The sequence below is a fragment of the Mugil cephalus genome, chromosome 4 (assembly GCF_022458985.1).
Source record: "Mugil cephalus isolate CIBA_MC_2020 chromosome 4, CIBA_Mcephalus_1.1, whole genome shotgun sequence".
Classification (NCBI taxonomy): domain Eukaryota; kingdom Metazoa; phylum Chordata; class Actinopteri; order Mugiliformes; family Mugilidae; genus Mugil; species Mugil cephalus.
In genome coordinates this window covers 27,325,363-27,346,234 of record NC_061773.1, presented here as the reverse complement: position 1 = coordinate 27,346,234, position 20,872 = coordinate 27,325,363, and the positions used below count along the sequence as shown (strand labels likewise).

Genomic DNA, 20,872 nt, shown 5'->3' with positions numbered 1-20,872 from the left:
TGCTAATGTCCTAGTTTGGGCCTGTTTTGCTTCATATGGGCTAGGTAGGATGGCCATCACTGATGGACCAATGAATTCTGAATTACACTGAATTATATTAATCCAATGGGCTTAATGGTGCGTTCCAGTTGTACTCCAAGTTCCGAGTTGGGATTTTCACCTGGAACGGCCCCCGAAGTCAAATTTTCTGCTCAGAAAGTCGTAGAATCCTCACTACCCTCAGGCTGAGTTACCAAGATGGCCGCCCTGTGTGTAAACAGTAATTAGAAGCTCCTGTAATATCCTGTTTATTATCACTTCTGATTAGTTTTTGTTGCATTAAATCGGTTGTACAGACAGTATTTTTAGCTGTTACAGTGTAATTTAAGTTTTTCATGTGTTATATGGGAACTACAAGCCCATGTCACGCAAACAATGGTTAAATACAATAGCCTGGTAAAACGAAAACAGAGGGAAAACACCATTGTGGTAAATGGGAGTTGGTAAATAGGATTAATAGTGAATTTTTTTCTACACTTAAATTAAACAGTTAAAATTTTAGTAGTTAGTAGTTGTAATAGGGCTAAGCTAATCTCGCGGTTGAAAGTCACATGGTTGCGTGGTGGCTGCATTGAGGGGGTTGACTCCAAGATGCTGGAACTCACTGTTAAGCCTTCTTGAGGTGTCATGGGCCCAACTTAAAGAAACATCAGTGAAGGGAGGTGTCCACTGGAAAACCCCAATGATGTGCTGCATACTGCCTACTGCTGTTGGCTAGGTTAGTTAGCCGGTGTCTTCTAGTGTTTTACTTCCGATCTTGGCAGAGGGGAGAGGTGTTGGTTGAGCTGGTGTCTTCTTGTTGGTTGCTAGTTGGTAGCTGACTGCTAGCCTGCTGGTCGGTTTTTCAGTTGGACTGAATGTTTCTGCCTTGTGTGGTCTTGTAGATTTCAACACTGTAAATAATTGTAGTAAAAAACTCATGAGTTGGTTCAATTTATCTGATCAGTTTACAATTTGTGTATCTTAAATAGCCTAAATTTAGTTTAACATTATTGCAATATCAATTTTTAAAAACTTTAATTTCACTGGGGGCTCAAAAAATTTAATTATTGAACACACCAAGTTTCTTCCGCACTCTGAGGTAAATGGAACGCACCATAAATCCCTCCAAGCTCCTGTAGTAGACAACTGATCAGCAGTTACCGGAAATGATTAGTTGCAGTTACCACAACCAGACATTTCCGGTAACTGCTGCACTAGTGACCTCAACAGATACTGAAAACATTAGTCATTAGCAACCGTAGTAAGTGACTGAAGGAAAGTACCCATTTGTGTTGTTTAACCTTCTGAGACCCAAGCATTTGTTTGGAAAGCATCTTAATTTCTTTACATGAATATTAAGATCATTAGGTATTTTTCATTAGTGGGACCTAAGAAGTAGAAAAAAATAAGCATAATCCTTGAACTGGAAGTAGTTTTTGAAAACAATCATAGGGACAGGGATTGTTTCAGTGTATACTACAATTTAAGTCACTTTAAGTGTACCAAAATAAAAAAAATGTTAATGTAAAAGCAGAATTGGAAATGATGAAATCCCAACATCCTCAGACAAGTACTTCCAAAGTTGTTAAATTTGCATATAATATCAAACTAGAAAAATTAATAAGCATAAATAAACAAGTGTATTGACTCTTCGTTACCAGTACATGGCAGACAGAAGTGTCTCTGTATGAAGACAACAGGTCTAAAAGAAGCAGAATAAGCTGCTGCAAACCTAAAATCTAAAGTCCCCATATGAGGACGCCGGGTCTCAGGAGGTTAACATATTCCCCTCCGTGTATGAGTAACTGAGGCTGAATTAGGCTCAGTACATTGCATCTTTTTATTTTAGAAACGCGTGTTGACCATACAGCCATTTTCTGTTTCCAGGTTGAAATGATTTGATACATTGAGATCATTATAACACAATGACAGCAATGTTTAAAAAACACATGACCCATATCATCACATTATGACGAGCCAGGATACTCTCTCAACACAGACACACACACACGCCTATACACTCACTGTCTTGTAAATAGTAACTGAGGCAGACATATATATGGCACATCATTAACTGTAGGATGTCTCTTTATTTCAATGCTAGCACTTTTGGTTTGGATTCGGTGGTAGCATCTGATGTCAACATGAATACAAAAAAAAAAAAAAACATCCAGTATTAAAATCATTCTCAAAGTGCATTTTTAACATTCGGTATATAACATTAAAAAAAAAAAAAAAATATCGTTATTTCATGTGTTGTGCTCTACTTAATACTGTCAGCGGCATTTGGCGACTGCAGATCAGAACTCTTCGTCATTCACACAGGCTCACAATTCAAGTGGTTTGCTTGCAAAAACTTTCACATTCAACTTTTTCAATTTTCAAGAGGAGCGGTTCACGAAATCTACTACTGCACAAGTAGTGAAGCTTTCCAGAGTTGCATTTCAGTGGCACGTACCTCCTCTTAACGGCGAGGAGGAAAAAGTAAAAGGAGGCAGACGTCTTTGTACAATTGCTGAGTTGACAAAAAAAAAAGATGTCTCAAACGTTTCTTTCACTTGAGATGAGCATTGTTCGTGACAAAAAACAAAATAAATCATGCAGTCTTTTTTCCCCCAACGTTCTCATAAATCACCCGTAAGCAACTGTGATGCAAATATAAAGATAAGGGCAATAAGGCAAATCTATTCTGTGGCATCACTGACCAGCACTGTATGCGTCTCTGTTTATATATAGGTTTATTACCCATACCATCACCAGGAGAATGAGGGGAGTTCTATATGCATGATGTGCATTATTTGATCCTTATTCCAGAAGGTCTATCAGGAACTTCCTCAATGCAAGTGCAGACAATCCACAAGGAGTTATTTCAGTGGTCTGACGTGTCGCACAACTTTTTCCTGAAACGCGCTCCTCATTGTCTTTTCTATCTGCTTGAGGAAGACCTGAGGAATCCGACCACACAGGGTGTTGACTGTGTCCAGGAACTTGGTCTGGATGGGGTAGAAGAGCGACTGGAACATGTTGTCCTCAAAGGGAAACTGCAGAGACACAATGGCAGAGACATCGCCAAACTTCAGTTAGCAATCCCAAATATATATATATATATATTTAATGGAACATATCACACATGGCTAAATGGCTTTTATAAACTCTGTTAGCAGGAACGGGGTGGGGTGGGGGCGCCGTATTAACCGTAAATTACGACCCGACTTGTCTTTAAGAGGCTTATCTCGGCAAAGCAGGGGGAACTGACTCTGCTGCCGGAGAAAAACAAGTTCTAAATTTAAAAAAAATGACCCAGATTGTTTAATGCAAGCCAAGAGGATGGAATTTGCAACACAGAATAGAGACTCATAGATGCTCCTTTTTTCCAAGCCAAAGGAAGTTGTTTAAAGGTACAGTCCAACATTTGGGAAACATGCTTCTGTTTTAATTTTAACTGGGCTAAGCCAGCGGTTCCCGTTCTCCATGATCCAGAAGAAACAGTAATAATACATATATAATAATACACAATAACACATTTCCATCCACACAAGACTGCTGGGGATGGCTGCTGCCATCGAGGAGTGTCATTGGTATGGGGTGAGGGGGAGGGGGGACATTGACATGAATGAATGAATGAATGCCAGGTTAATGTTATTTACTTCACCTGTCAGCGGTCATAATGTTGTGGCTGCTTGGTGTATGTTGTTACTGAACTCAAGAGCTCCTGTTATTTAGCCTGGCACAAGTGACTAAAATGGGGTTTCAAAATAATAGAAACAACAATGAATAGTACAAAAAAAGGAAACTGTCCGTTACTTTATGCAGCTGAGATTTATCTTCATGAAGCCGTTACAGGACGGTTGTATGTTTTCTATCCTGTTTTCTATGCTTAAAACTATTTTCATTTTCCATTAGTGTACCAAATAAAATGGCTTTAGTGACTATAAAGTGACTACTATTAGCTATATTTCTCTTCAAATTAATTCCAAGGCACCACTTAGACTGACGGAATACAAACAGTGACGTAAATACACGTGACTGAAAATGCTGCCATGTCCCATCATAACTCAATAAGTCATAGGGAATTAATAGCGGTGCAATATATTCAGTGATGGTGTGAATGTAACTCATATCATTAGCACGGGGGATACTCACGTCACGTATGGCGTCGTAGACCACTTTGAACGCTGGCTGCTTGTCGTCATGATACACGCCGCGGTTGCCGTGGAGGATGGACACGCCCTCCTCCTCGGCCCCTTTGCAGTTGCTCCCGTACATGCAGTGGTCAGGTCTGTAGTTCCACTGGCAGGGAAAGATCAGGAGACACTCTAGGGGGAAAAAAAACAAGAAGATGTGAACCATGCGCTCATAAATAAAATAAAAGAGGTTGAACTATTACTAACATGAGAGCTAAATGCTTTTACATGTAACACCAATGCCTCATTCAGCTCTGTTGTTGAGTAAACAAACAAACAAACAAAAAAAAAAGAGATGATGCCAGCTCTGCCAGACAGCCCCGAGCATTTAATACCCACATCTGGCTGCTGCAGCTGGAAATGAGTCTGCTGATGCCTGCAGCAACAGCCTCGTCTGTTTACTGGTTTCTCAGCAGTGAAAAATAAGATGGAATTTATGTGAATGTGATGATAGCGTGAAACTAGTGTTTTATATGCAGACTGGTATTCAGAAATGCATGCATAAAGCACAAATGGATAATCATATAGTGGGTAAAAACATTGATATGGTAATATATCGCGATACTTTTTCTTCCGGTACAATATTCATTTCCAAGAATGACAACTCATATTCCCCAAGTGGTATTGAATGCAGCATCAGCTGGACCTCAACCAAGTTTTCCATGACTCACCCTACTTCTGACTGGCTAGAGTGAAAGCTGCGTTACTCTCACTCCATTGGTAGATGAACTCAATTGACAATGCAATTTTTGCAAAATGCTGATCTTGTTTTATTAATCGCGATCAAACGTCACACGCAGGAGATCAGGCACAGTGCAGGAATGCTTTAAACCCTGCCAATGAACTACCACTGTCATCTGATGTACATATATACAATAAGTATTTTAAGCTGCATTTAAATTTGAAAATTTCTGTGAACTAGGTAGAATATTGCAATATATCGCAGTATCATAATATCGCAATAATGTATCGTCACTCAAGTGTCGTGATACGTATCGTGAAGTTGTTGCCACCTTTAAAATAAGAGGAGTGTATGAATATGAATGAAGGAGGTGTTTTATGAATAAGGGGGAGAAAAAAAAGCAGTGTACCCGGGTTGTAGTGGAAGATAATGTTGAGGAGGTCCTGATCTCCCCAGGTGATGTGGTTCTTGTACTTCTGATAGAGAGGATGGAGAAGATCCTCCCATGACAACCCAGTGGGGATCAAACTGTTCTGAAATACAGACATCAACAAAAAAACAGCTCAAGAGCAGCCTTGGGGAAAAAAAAAAAAAAAAGAAAAATCATCAAAGGAGGAGCACATTTACATTCCAACTTCCATTTCCAATCTGCTGCCAGTGTTAAGAGCTGCTAAATTGAGTTCTGAGGGCAGAAGTGTGTGATGCTAGCGTGGTAATCAGAAGGCTTCAATCACAGCCCACTCAGAGCACTCAAAGAAACAAACCCTTCAGAAACTGAAGAGGGAAATCTCGGCCCACTTTAGCTCTCTACCGAGCAGTGTGTGAGGAAACAGGGACCGTGTTTTCATCCTTACTTTAAACAGTGCACTGCGGATCCTGGTGAGGTTCATCAGCATGACCCCGGAGTTGACCCCCGTGACGCCGTAGAACGGGTGGCGCGCAAACCGGCTGTACCAGCCGATCTTGGGCACCTCGTGCTCCGGGGCCATCGCCGCCAGCTGGGTCTGGTTGAAGGACTTGAGGAGGCTCCAGATATCATCCATGGGCCGTAGAAACAGCACGTCAGTGTCCACGTACAGCAACGAGTCCACGTCCTTCAGGATCACCTGAAAGTACAAATCCAATCTATCATATCGCAATAGACTGAAGTGACGTTTGCGGTTATGTTTAGGTTTTAAGTTTAGGTCTATGTTCTATTTAATTTCTTTCACTGTTTTATTTTTCTGACTAATGCTGCTGTAACATTTGAATTTCCCCAATGGCGATCAATGAAGTATTATCTTATCTTTAGGTTTCTTAAGGTATGTGTGTGCATTTTGCACAATGTGTGAAGGAAAAATACAGATCTTTAATTCCTGCTGCTGTTTGGCTCCACAATGAACACTTGTAATATATGCAATATTATTACTCCTCCAGGTTCAACACTCTCATCATTCACTACTTTTTCTGTACTGTGTAGAACCCTGTGCAATATCCGACAATCATTATGCATTAAATATTTTTTGTTGCAATTTAATCCTTTTTGTACATATGCCAACACCTGTATATTGTTTATTCTATTTTATTTTTTTGTCTTATTATTTATCTTTTCCACAGTCCACTCTTTCTTCTTGTTATTTTTCTGTCCCTATGTATGCTGTTGGAACCTGCAATTGTAATATAAAGGTTTTTCTAATTCAAATTTTTTGATTAATGTAAGGTGCAGGAAAAGAGACTTTAGCTGGAGCATATTTTTTATTTTTACTCTTCAGGCTCCAGTACTGTGCAGCAGGCTCCTGTTCACCATGACTGTCTCCATCAAATCTACCGAGTCTGCAGCCAATTAGCTAATTAGCACACAACACAATACGCAGCTGGGGCTGATGGGAGAATGATTAGTCTTTTGCAGGCGAAGCCATCACGAACCAACGTACCGCCAAAATTAAAAAACACAGACCTGAAAAAGGAGCTTGATGAGAGAGGGGAAGTTATAACAGTCCATCCTGATTGGAACAAGAGTGTCTGCACCAGATATAATGACAATGCACCCAGTAGTTTAATGAGATGTTTCAGTCTGGACTGGAGTCGTTTGTCTGTATGGCATTGAGCTGCTGTTGGTACATATGTCTTCAATAATCCGAGAATAAAACACATTGTTTGCCCACGGCTTGTTCACCCAGACATTGACTCATTCACCGATGGTGACGTCTGGTCCAGATCGGGTCAATTAAATCGCAATAAATGCTGTTCCACATTAAAAAAGAACTAAAATCCAGCAAGTTGTTGCGACAAAAAAAATAAAAAATGTGTCGGATTGAACAAGAAATGACAGCTAAAACAAGTGCAGTGTACACGATCAGCCATAACATTATGACATTATGACGGGAGACGTGAATAACAGCGACCGTCTTGTAAAAAAATCTACTGGGAAACTTTTTGACCTGGCATTCATTTATGTGGATGTTACTTAGACATGTAGCACCCATCTGGACCAGACCAGGCACCCTGACCTCATAGCAGTTGGTAGCACTGGTGCCTCACAGTAAAGGTTTCCTTCCTCTGGTTTTCTCCCACCCCAGAAACATGGATGCACTGGGGCATGTTGGCCGACAGTTGCAGTGGCTCAAGACCTTCCCACCATCCGACCATGTAATTTGATTTTGTGCAAGTATAATGACAAATAAAGCACTTTACCTTTAAAGGAATGAAATTCACCAGATCTAAAACTGATCAAGTATCTGTGGGATAATTCACAAGAAGCCCCTCCCCTTAAAGGCCCCCACTAACAACATTGTGTTGCTGATGAGCCACCAGTGTTTTGGACCTACACAATTTTAGGCAGTTCACTGAGGATATCACAAGTTGCACAAATGTTACAATTGCTTTGTTTGCCACATAATTCATTGTGCATGGATTTCATTTTACGTACGTGGTCAGATGTGTTTACATGAACAGATCTATAGATATTGAGCTGATTTTCCCACCAGGGGAAAACATTGCAGATGCTGTTCTGACCCATAACACGGGTTTAGTCGAAGCACATCAAAGCCAACAAACTCCATCTGAACAAAGCTCCTCTACTCATATGCAGTTTGATGTATGGCTTAGAGAACAATTGAATGATCGTTGCATGAGAAAATGTTATTTAGGAATTCGAATCTCTGTTTTACATTTAGACGTCTGCAGCACAATCTGCATCGTTTGTTATGCGATCGTAATAAATCAGGAGGTACCGATCCAGCCCGTAAATAATTCAGTCTGCAGGTGCTCCTAATAGAGTGAATATTGAATGCCCACTCACCACGTCGCAGTGAGAGGAGAACACCTATGGATCTGTCTGAGCTGCAATATGTCCATTACATTGTAAGCAGTCCGGCTGCTATTTCAACGAACACAGGCAGAAATAGGAAATCAATAACCAGGCGCAAGCTTCACTTGATGAAATTACCGGATTCAGTCTCTGGAGAGTGCTTATTTGTTAAGTAAAAGCTGCAGAACCAGTGTGAAATCATCAATAATAAGTAAGCATAAGTATTTAATTATAACCGCACACTGGAATTAAATGAAAGGGTTGGAAAAAATGCTCAGCGCTGGTTAATGGCGTTAAGCGTGGTGAGGATGTGAGGCGAGATGAGCGGCGCAGCCTTACAGGGAGGAAGAGTCTCTGAGCAGCGCAGGGTTTGAAGAGCTTCTTCCACTCGTCTGCGTTGCCCACGGAGAAGGAGATGGGGTAGACGCTGTACTGGAACTTGGCTGAGACGGATCGGGGCCACCGGTTAAGCTGGAAGTGAAGCAACACGTCGCAGCGTTACACAGAGGAAGTGTCTGATTCTGAGCTTGTGCGAGAAAGTGTGAGAAAGAGTCAAGACAAACAACAATTACAGTGAAAGCTAATCTCTCTCTTTCCCTTCTCACAGACTTATCAGCTCATAAAGGCCGTTCAGAAACGATGACGTCATGTGGAACACACATGCAGTTGCCAGCTGTTGTTTTATTAAAAAGCTTTAGTCTAAACAAGGGAAGGCTCCGTCTTAAAGTGAGGGGTTGAATCTTTCCGCAATTGAGGGTTTAACAGATCGGGCCCTGAAAAGCTTGAGAAAGCCCCAAAAGATGAAACACGATTCAGACCAACCACTCTAACACCCGTACATTGTGTACGTGGCCGAAAGCTGCTCAAAACCTGTGCTACATTACAGAGGCTTCAACTGACACGACTCCTCGTCTTTCACAAGGGAATTTCCTCCACGTGGCATTAATTCAACGAGGCTGGAGGTTAAAGAGTTTAAAGGTCCCATATTGTAAATTTTTTTAAAGATTTCAAATAGGTTGCAGAGGTCCAACATTTATTGTTTTCAAAGTATATAACCCCAAATTCAGCCTTGGTCCTGAATTTCAGCCAGTTCAAGAGTCGATCTAATGAGTTCTACTGAGAACAGGCTGCTTCTGTGTCTGTACCTTTAAGTGCTACTTAGCTGTGTCTGTCCACGCCTACTCCATGCCCTGCTAGGGGGCAGGATGTGGCTTTCACTGCAATAAAGCCCGGGCGGAAGTGCAAAAAACTGCAGTTCATCAAGTGGCCACTTGAGGCTCCAAAAGGGAGCAGATCCCCATAGACCCTCATGTTAAAACGCCCAACTTTACAGCATTATTAAACATGTTTACAGCCTGGTACAAGAAACAACTTTTGCTTCAATAGTTGCACTATTCATGACAACTGTCCGGGGTGGAATTATTTTTTTACTCATTTGTTTATTTTTTACTAAGGTTTAAAATTCTGCATAATTAAGGGCGTTCCCGCTTTGAGTTACAGGTGGTAGCCTGAGCTAACAGGTAGCAGAAAGGTAGCACAACCCCCCCCCCATGTCCATACTTGGAATATCCAAGTGTGGGTGGGGTAAATCCAACATGGCGACCGAAGGCTCTGCCCACCATGGGCTTTATTTAGGAGGTTCAGAATCCAATGGATGACGCTATGATGGGTTTGTCCATAGTTTATACAGTCAATGGTCACCATGCACTGATGTTTACAGTGGATTTATGACTGTGGCTGGTAGAGACACACCAGTTCGATAACCAGGCACAGTTATCGAACTGAACCAGAACCTGACCTAGAAGGAGAGTTTCCTGAAGAAGTTCAGACTTTGCGGCTGCAGAAGAACGTTTCTGAATAGTTAGTTATAAATACTGTGTGTCTGAATATGTTACGTTTGTTCTTATGGGTTACTAGCGTGTACCTAACGGTAGCTTCCGTTAACCATGACGGTAATTGTTATGGTTCGTTGATGCATCCAACAACAGAGCAACGGCCTCCTTGTACCTTTGCCATGTGTATTCGAGAAGGTTTGCAAGGAGAAAAAATGGCACCTGCTCGGTAACTTTAGACGGCGGGCTCAAAGGCAGTATCCACTACTGAAGGGAGTGGATACTTTCCCACATGAAGTCAAGAAGGGAAAGATTTCAGCTACGCCTGTTTGAGCACATATTTGCCAAAAAGTGGAGCAAGCAAGTGAGGGAAGTGACAGATTTTTTCACCTCTGGGACCTCATACACAGGCTAACACATATTACTGTTAGAAAACCTTTATAAAGTGAATTTTACATAATGTGGGACCTTTAAGTCACTTTACTCAACGTTCATGGTCCATTAATTGACGCTAATAGACTGTTGGTTACAGTGTCAGTGGAACTAATCTAATTCACGCTAGGTACCTCTGCAAAGGTGACTTTGAAGTGATACACGGTGTTGAAGGGGAAAAGCTGGGAGCCTTGGTGATATATTACGCCACAGCCTTGAGATAAAAGGGTTGTACCAGTGTGAGTCAGAGAGAGCCAAGACTGCTCTGATCTTGATGTCATCTGGCTGCATAGAGAGGAGGTGTTTAACATGTGCTGCACACTGTATCCAAGCAGGAGATAAAAGCAGGAGGCTCCTTTTTTAAGTGAATAAATCTGCCGTACGTGTTCTGCACGAGTCTTACCCTTTCTTCAAACTGCGGGGCCAGAGGGTCCTCGGCAAAAATGTGAAACTTGATCTTCTTCAGGCTGAACAGGAGGGCCGATTTGACCATGGTGAGGGTCTCGTCCAGACGGTTCCCGCAGGCGACCACGGCCAAGTGCATGACCTCCTCCTGGGCTCGGGGGCGCTTCACCACAGATCGGGCCACATTACTTCGAGGTTTGCTGGGAAAGACAGTGAAACAGAGGGACAAAGGTGAACCGCTTGTACAAAAACCCGACATTATTTAAAGAGAATAGAGTCTGGTTCCTCGTTTCTTTGCAGTGAAGTGCAACAATAGGAAACACGGAGATAAAAACCTGCTCTGCTAATCCAACAAATGATGTGCAGGATGTGCAATTTTCTGCACCCAGCAGTCTCTTCAGATCTAAATGGGCCAAGGCCACGTGTGAGTAAAGGGGGAGGGGAGTGTGAGCGGGGTTTCGGATGTGCTGACAATCACAAACCTTGTTTCCCTCACTCATCGCTCGTAAATTGGCCTGTGTGCTGCAGAGCTTGTGATGAGCAATTTGTACTCAACAGATGGACGACGGTGCACTTGAGTCAAAACACGCATACGAAATGAAATTACCCAAACAGACGCTGCAATTTGAGTCTCCCACGTGAGGGTTGACCACTGTGGACTTGTGAAAGTTGAAATGCACATTTCTAGTTTATTTAAGCCAACATAACCCTGATAGTGTTTCATACACCTACGCACAGTGTACACACGACGAATTTTAGGAAAATGCACAAATTATACTGAAATCCACTACTTCTCCTTATACAGTGCTCAGTTTAATGACATGGTAGAAAAGCCTTTAAGCCTACACCGATAACCGGTAACATTATCACCACTATCCTGATATTGTGTAGGTCTCCGTTGTGCCACCAAAACAGCTGTGACTATTTATTCTTCATTAGGATCAACATCAGCTTCCACCAAGTGGTCGCTAATTCAGCAACGAAAAAAAACTAAACTTGAAATATTACCATATTACTATATAACTAAAATAGAAAACATAGATAAAATATAATAATTCAACAAATAAGTGAAGTTACTCTGAGTATAAATCAAACAACAATAACCAATATAGTGTCAAGAATGCAGCCTATACGTGATACATAATGATACATCTATACAGTTACGTTTCATGTACTTATCTATACAGGGCCATAGGAATTTATGTTTAAGTAACTTTTTAAAATCAAACCCAATAAAGTCAAAAGACAATATTTTAATTTATCGTCACGGAAAGAACAATGGAGAACTAATCAAGCTGCTCTGTTCTGTGCAATTTAAAGTTTTTTTTTTAAGATGTTTCTGAGCTGCACTTGACCAAATAAGCAGGCAATACTCTGAGACTGACTGAAAAATGTCACTCAAAACAGAAAATGGAACATAGGCAGAGCATTTCTTCAAAACAATATGATCAATTCTATAAATTCGCATTCAATAAATTCTCTAATTTAATACTTAATCATTTGATCTTAGTTACCTGCTCAACTGATCTGCAGATAAATTAGGTGCGTTGGCATTAGCAAGAGCATTCCCAATCCTATATACAATGAATTCAGTTCTGGCATTTGGTTATGTTATTTAACTCAACCTGAAGCTTCTCCCTGAAGAACAAAGTAGAGTCATCTGCATACATAATTAAGGTCATTTATGAAAATAGAAAACAAAAGGAGACCCAAACAACTTCCCTGCGGAATTCCACAAGACATGTTCCCACTGGCAGAAAAATTACCACTAAAAATACTCGCTGCCACATCGTTTCTCATCAGAGAATATGGGCATGGTAGAAGAAAGGTATTCAGTGAATTATCCAACATTAGCCAATATACAGCTATAAAGCCAAAATACCCAAGAATACTGATGTTGTACAACTAAATATCCGTCTTCCACCAAATGCATCCAGTCTCTGCGTGCTCCCATCCTCCTCACCTGTCAACCCGTCACTCTTGAACAGAAATGTCACTTCATGAATATGTCAGAGGCACAGAAAAGAATTCAATTTGGGCTTTATGGGAATGAAAAGAAGAGGAAGCAAGAAAACAGCAGATAATCCCCTTGTCAAATAGACAAGGTACAGAGTCGAGGATTTTCTCTCGGAGACGTGAATCTGCAGCTTTACATGCGGTTCAACAATGGCTTCGCACACTACCACACACACACACTACCACTTCTCTTTTTCTTCTGCAGCGCTGAGATTTCCCACTGGACTCTGTTCTTACATGCTCAAAGGCAAGGAGGTCCTTTATCTGATGTAAAAAAAAAATAGAAACGTTCCACTGTCTGCAGAGCTACTACTACTGCTGCTGCTGCTGTTGCTGTTGTGTTAAAACACACTCAGCCATGTGGAGTATCTCCCGCTATCTTAGAGAAACATTTGTACAGTGAGGCAGCCTGAAGCTAAGGCCGACACCGTCTCCTTGTCCTCCACGCACACACACTGCACAAGGCTGGCAAATGTGTGCGTAGAAGAACAAAGAGCCCTTTGTTTCACGTTTGTTTCATTGTGCAGAATTCTTTTATTTTTTTGGACGAGGACAGTGGTGGAAGGCAATTGTTTTTACAATTCTAAAAGACCGGGATTTCCTCCGAGTCTGGAGGAAGCAACGAGTCTACCGTGACACGGATGGGAAGAGTGAAATTTGACAGGTGGGTTTGCAGGGCTGTCTCCAAGCGTGACACTTCGTTTTCTGCATGGCTGAGGGACAATGATGAACCGCAGATTAGGATGAACGAGAAGGTGCCGAGAAATCTGTCTGCCACGCTTCAAAGGCCGACACTCTGTCAAGGTTGCTGAACACACATTCCTGTTTTTCCCTCCCCAAAAAATGCAATCCGTATCGCCTACAAGGGGGGCAATTACATCGCACTTAGTCGTGCAAAAAACTAAATGAAACCTTCTGTATAAAATTGAAACAACATAAAAAAATGTGTCTCTGTTGCATAAAGCACGGGCTGCACACATGATGGTTTGTGTCATGGCACTGATCCCCACATCTGGAAGCAGTCAAAACGCAGGGAAGAGGTACAAAAGGACTGAATTCATTACTGGCTGCATAAGGAACAGAGAAGGAGCCCTGTGCCTGAAAAGCTCCAGAGCCAACACTTGAAGGTGCGAAAGAAAAAGCAGAACCTTTAAAGATTATGTCAAAGAAAAATGTACACGTTCAGAGGGAAGAAGCAGCAGGGCAAAAACTACACCAAAAGGACACCTTGAAGACATTTAAATGAATAAAAATGCATCTTGTTGGACATATATCAAACACGTTCACTTTGGTTTGAAGCGGCATCAAACACCAGCGTCCATGCCGATGATGATGACAACTTGACAGTGAAAACTAGAGATTATTCTCAGAATTGACCGACTTTGCAAGCTGTTCAACGAGTTACGAGGCACGAATCAAAGCAGACGAAGCTCTGGCACTTTCTGAGTAGCTGTTGCTGCAGCCACAGCTCGATGAGTCAAACTACAGACAATCTGATTTTCATTCTGTCACCGTCTTGTATTACTTGAAGTCTTCAAGATGAATGAGTAATGAGTCTTTATTTATCGAAGATGTGCCGACTAAACAACAAAAGAATGTAACTTTTGAAATGTTGTACAGGTTACATGGTCTAAAACACACGTTCGACTGATTACTCACTGGGAACCGAATAATTGCGGCTTCATAAGCTTAATCACCTGTAATTAGGTTTAAGCCTAAATTCTTAAGTACAGGTTGCACTGATGAAGCGTAACCATTGGGGACAGTTGTAGTGTGTTTGCTGCATCGCACGCCAAACACACCCTCAGGACATTTCGTCAGTGAGCTGGTAATTATAGGGCACTGACCCGTACATAAGTTTATTGCCTCTGTTCTCTGAAAACAAGAATGTTGCCAACACCAATAATGTTTGTGCCCACTGGCTGTATAGAAAGACGCAAGAACCCTTCACAACGTTGCTCATAGGATTCCTGAAGCGTAACGCACTCCACCTTAAGGCTCATTTAAAATACTCCTGCATGTAGCCTTCACCGGTGGAAGCCATTTACACTTGTGCGCTGTACAAAGGTACTACCCAACAGCTTAATTTCTATTTACTTGTCTTCTCCCTGCTTCACTGTCAACAATGGCGACAATTTGCTTTTTGGCAGAATTTTGCAAGTCATACAAATGTTTGTATCTCCAAACCTCCTCAGTTAACCTTTACTCGATGTGTTCCATCTTCATTGATCCATAACAATCAATTTGAAAAGTGCAGAGATGGAGAAGCACACGGCAATACTAAAGTAATAGGTAAATAAAGACATCTGTGATTGAGGAAATAACTTCACCACACCAAGTGTCTGTGAATGTTGTCAGTCATCCAGGTCATGGTAACACAAAAGAAGGAAACTGGACTTGTAGAGTTTTGAGAAGATGTTTCATCACTCATCCGAGTAGCTTCTTCAGTTCTGAGAGACTTGTGGGAAGTTGAGGTTTAAATTAGTGGCACCTGAGGCCTGTATCACGAAGCTCAACTTACTTGGGCTACTCCCAACTTATCCAGCTGAACCTATCCACAACAATGACAATCTGGATAAGCAGTATCACGATGCTGGTTATCAACTCGGTAACTCAACTCAGGTTTGTGTTGTTGTGAATCGGTGAATGTGCACATATAAGGGCAGGTTCCAAGGCAGCAGACCAATCACAATCATGAGCGCTGATCCGCCAGCAAAAAGGAGCAAAAAAAGTAAATTTCACTCGAAATCTTGAAAAGTCAAACACCGTGGCTGCATCGAAGAGACACCAAATGGCATGGTAAAGGATTGCAGATTGCATAAATGTGCAAATTACACATCAATGGCTCAATTAGTTTACATTTAACGAAGCCACGAAACCCAATCACTGCGCTGCATAGATGAATCGCATGTATGATAATTAGTCTCATTCCCCCAGATGTAAGCCCTCTGGAGTAAAAAGAACATGGGAGCAGATAAAGTCATTTCTTAATTCCATAATGTTACATTGGCTACAATAAAGCTGGAAGCCAATGCCACAATTGGCTGTGTTTGCTTCTTATCCACATTAATATTGTAGATGCGTTAACGCTCTTCTAGTGATTTGGGCTCCGATCTCAATCGGGTCTTCAATGAAAGAACACGTGATTCTTTCCTGAACAGCTGATTGGCCAGTGGGTGGAGCCATCGGATTCAGATCAATCCTGAAAGTTACCCTGACCCGAAGCAGTTTTGCCGTTCAGAGATAGTTACCATGGTAATGTACCTCCATAAGAATGAATCCAGCTTCGTGATATCAAAAACCCAGGGTTAACCCTGAAGTTACCTTGCTAAGTCCATCATTCTGCTTCATGATATTGGCCTCTGGTGCCTTTACAGTTTCTGGTTATTACAGAAACAAGTCGAGCAAGTTTCTGATGGGTTTCACCCACAGAGTTTTCCTGTTTAAACCTCAACTTCCCACCAGTCTCTCAGAACTAAAGAAGCTACTTGGATGAAACGTCTTCAAGAAATTCTACAAGTCCAGTTGCCTTTCTTTAAATGCCTTTTGGATTCACCACACTAATGTCATGAATGGAAAAACTGCAAAAGTCTTTTGTACCAGGATGTCACCAAGTTTATTTCTTTTGTAATGTTGGGTATTTTAACACCTCAAATGGCCAGTTGCAGAACAGATGGCTTTGGTACCTCGATGTAGCTTTGATTTTATAAGCTGTGAAAAAGCTTGCAGGTGATTAGCCCATTTGGTGATTTCAAGAACATCAGTGGTTTCAGCTGTGTGTCCCACACCATTGCCATTAACTGGACTCCAAATGGCGACTTTTCAGTCACTTGTGCAGGTTAAATCTCTTCCTAGCCTCCCAGCTAATCCTGTGTCTTTTGCTTTTCCCCTTTGAAGAACTTCCCTAGTTGCCTCACAGTGGGATGTCTTGTCCTTGTTTTCAGTGAATCCATGACTTTCTCTTGACATGTCAAAACTCCTGTGAAACACAAGCTTGCCATTTGGTCAACAGTTAAATTTACATTGATGTAAAAACAGAGAAAGTCTCCGTTGCGCAAATGCTGCAGTCTCTAAAGGTTAGGAAAACCTATTATTATTTTATTTGGCATGATTTATCACTTCCAGGCTTTGCCTTTCAACTCCTTGAGGATTTTACCCAACCCGACTCTGTGTCTATCTTTCTGCCCTAAATGACTCATACACCAGTAATTTAAAAGTGAGTTAGCCAAACTAACAGACAGACATAACTGATGAGGCTCACAGGAGCAACCCTCTCCAAACACATCAGGCTACACAGGCAAGTAGGGAGGTTACGAACCACTCCGAGCAGAGTGCGCTCAGTCATGCGAGATGACATTTTTATAGGTATGCATAATACCGCCTGAAGAAAAGTGACTTCTTTGCTGCTTAACTATATTCGAAGTGACAGGGCAGGGGATTTGTTTCAACACGAAGTATCAACACCAATCTAATCCTGCAGATGCAGGCTGTAATGCAATATCACGAAGCAGACAGGTGGCTTACATCTGTGTTATGTACTTCTAGAACATGTAATCTTGTACATGTAACTGAAGTTACAGGTAAAACTCATAGGAGACATTTTTGGTCAGTCGACTAAATAAGAACGTCTTCTGATTTGAGACAAAGCTTTTGGCGGCGCGCTGTATTGGCGGTGTCTCGGCGGGGGTCAGACGAAGCTCGTCTCCTTCTATATTTGGCCTACAGGAAGTAGTGTGATGTGTCAAGAGGAAATGATATGATTAGGGACAACGGGGATGTTTGTCTGTGAGGCAGGCCGCACAGGAAATCTGTCCTATGTTCAGATTTACACACAAGCGGAGCATAAAACAGCGATTAAAAGGACTGAAAAGACGTCCTGTTTGTCACGCAAAACGCCGAGGAATAAAAGAACTGACGAGTCCAGCTCTATAATTCATCACCCAAGCATTAGTTATTGACTACTTTGCAGGGTTTCTGTTTGAAAACTACACCCTATTGTTCAGAACCCTCTGGTCTGATACTCTCGGCTTGTGCAATTAAAAGAAAGTTTTTTGTGGAGGCTTTGGCGTGATGCCCAGTGTGCTTCCACTAATCTCAGCGGTCAGTCTTGAGCATTTTCCAACCTGTTAGTGTTTTTTTTTTTTACTCTCTCTCTCAAACGGCCACCGGTGACCTCTTCCACCCCATCTCCCTTATCAGTGCTGAGCACACATGGAGGAGCGTGGCTTCTGGGAGGACGCAAAGGTCCTTTCTCAATGCAACGCCTTGATGGCTTTTATCTACTGAACAGTGTCCCCAGCCTCCAGCCCGGCTGCGGAGTGGAATACATATTACTGCCTGCAGGCAGTGTGGGTATCTCCACAACCACACCGCGGCCACTGCTGTGGCATCGCTGGCACTCAAAGCAGGAGTGTGGGAATAAAATAAAATAAAAATAACACGGGGATGCACGAGGACGAAATTGGAAAAGCTAGAAGATGTAATAAAATGCTTCCATCCTTGAACGGAAATAGCAACCGACAAATTCAGCCTTGATGGTTCACATAAGCAGATCATCTTACGGGTGCAGCTTCTATGTGACCTCCTGGATCTGAAAATCACACCTGATGGGCTTCTTCACACACGCACAGATGGTTCTGGCCAAATTTGACGACCAAATGCTGGACAGGATGGGTTTCCGCTTCACGCCACGTCCATGCTTGAATGGAACACTCTAAAGTGGCGACCCAGAGCGCGCTGCGCACATCTATATCCTCTATTAATTGCATTTTGAAGGTGACCTTTACTCCTCCTAAACCCAGTCACGGATTAAGAGGACGGCCTACTTTACATTAGAGAAAGGGGTCAAGATGTAGAGGTCAGGTAATGATTTGCCACCCTGTTGTTATCCTCTCTGCAAACACTGACAACATTTCCCCCCTAATCACATTAGCCATGGTCTCTAGCCACGTTTCAGGCAGACATCCGAGCAGACTGCAACAGCCGTGATTCACACAGGCCAACATGAGAGAGGACAGCTATTAAAGGAGACAAATAAATAAAACGCAGATGAGCAGATGCCCATGTGCATGCCCTGACGGATGAGGCTATTGTGAAAGCCCTGCGTCCTTGGGCACACGACGCAGGCAGTTGGATGGATGATAAAAACACTGACGCACTCTTCAACTTCTCACCGACAGGAAAAGATGGGAATGATCGGAAGTAAAGGAGACACGGTGGAGTCTGACTAACTAACTCCCCCTTACCTCTTTGCATTCACCCCTCTATTCATCGCTCTCCCCTCTTTCCGTCCCCTGAGGGGCTCTTCTGGACGCACGCCGACTCCGGCGGACTGTTTCCTCGCAAACTTTGCAACAGCATCGCGTCGGAGCTCGGAGGGAAACTGCGAGGAGTTGCTGTCCTCCTCCTCCTCCTGCTGCTGCTGCTTCTGCTTCTGCTGCCTGTGCCGCTCCTCTCCAACTTCTTTCAACAGCGGATCGTCCGCGGCGTTGCCCCCCAAAAAGTACAAAAGTAGGAAAACTCCGAAGCACACGGCGATCGCAACTACTTTGCAGTGGATGCGCATGGTGAGAGCGACTTGTTGCGGGTGGCGGAGGCGGTCGGGGCTCCGCTCATGTCTGCGGCGGAGGGAGAGGAGTCCGGGTTGACATTTTGTTGCCGCTCCCTGCTCGCATTTTTCTGCAGATGATGATGGAGAGCGGAGAGCTGCTCCTCATCGTCCATGGAGGATTACACCGCGGAGGAGTGGCTTCCTCGGCTTTACCGTAATGACGCGAGGATTTCCGCAGCAGCACACTGAGCTTTTGCACATACACACTACAGGTCAAAAGTTTGGAAGCAACTTCAAGTTTCTGTTCCCGCTGCTTTTATTAAAAAAACAGCAGGAGTATTATTGTATGTACTTTAGTGCATAACCAGACTTTGCTTTTATTGATATGAACCATTTCAGCTGTACATTAATGTTACCAGAACATTACTGAATAAATGTCAGCAGAAGAAAAGAGGTGCTAAGTTTCAAGGTTGAGAAGATGTGCAAAAGTCAAACTTAAGTGCAAAAGTAAAAAAACAAAACAAAACACAAATCTCTTTGGCTTTTGAGAGTCAGCATATAAATATCCCTTGTGTAAAGAATGCCTCATATGTACCATATACATGCTATTGTTAAAGCCAGGGGAGGTTACTTTGAAGAAAGAAAATCTCAAATACCTGATAATTACAGTAAAAATGTCTTCTGATAAGTAACTCTTCATGTAATAATCATGTTTATTTTATATACCATTTATACCAATGAAATTATGATCTTTTATGTACAAATTTGATCTTGCTTCCAAACTTTCGGCCTGTTGTGTAAATAGACATGTATTTATTGAGCTTTAACAATTTCCATAAATACAAAATTTCTAACAGTCAAACTATAAAAGAATCCAGTCCTCCACCCCAAAGGAAAAACCCTTTCATTCCTCTGGGTCCTATGTGAGACAGCAGCAGCTTTTTGAACCAATCAGAGCTCTGTACACGAGTTGAGTTTGACTAAATGCTGCATGATGCAATGTGTCATTTTCTTCTGATTTCATTGATAAAAGTCATTATAGGATTCAACCAATGCATTTTTTCAAAACAAAAATTCATGAAAATCCAACAACGTCTTATTTTTTAACTGTGTGCCAACTTTGATTACTCAACAACAGAACCACGTAAAGTGATTCTGTCTTTTTTTGATAGAAACTTAAGAGTCTTGGCTTTCAAAAGAGACCAAGACAATGAATGAGCTCCAAAATGTTCAGGAACAACATTCAGTTTACTCTGGGTTGGAGTGATAAGACGTTAAAGGGAAACAGAACTAAGAACAAAACAAAATGCAAAACTGAGTAACTACATGATGTAATCGCACACAAGGACATCTCACGTTAACAGAGTTGCTTCAGCTTTTGACGTTCTTAAAGGATGCAAGAAAGGGATTCCAGATCTCATTGAATTCGGCTGCTTTCTTTTTGTGACATCTACAACGATG

At 42.1% G+C, this 20,872-nt stretch overlaps 1 protein-coding gene across 1 annotated transcript; it reads right to left on the bottom strand.

Moving 5' to 3' along the window:
- Positions 1–1,837: 1,837 nt before the first annotated feature.
- gxylt2 (glucoside xylosyltransferase 2) lies at positions 1,838–19,634 on the bottom strand. Its single transcript, XM_047581789.1, has 7 exons — positions 19,107–19,634; positions 10,844–11,045; positions 8,516–8,647; positions 5,742–5,993; positions 5,297–5,420; positions 4,165–4,337; positions 1,838–3,062 (listed from the first exon to the last, which is right to left on the bottom strand). The coding sequence occupies exons 1-7, from the start codon at positions 19,424–19,426 to the stop codon at positions 2,886–2,888; spliced, it is 1,380 nt and encodes a 459-aa protein (XP_047437745.1). The 5' UTR covers positions 19,427–19,634; the 3' UTR covers positions 1,838–2,885.
- Positions 19,635–20,872: the final 1,238 nt, after the last annotated feature.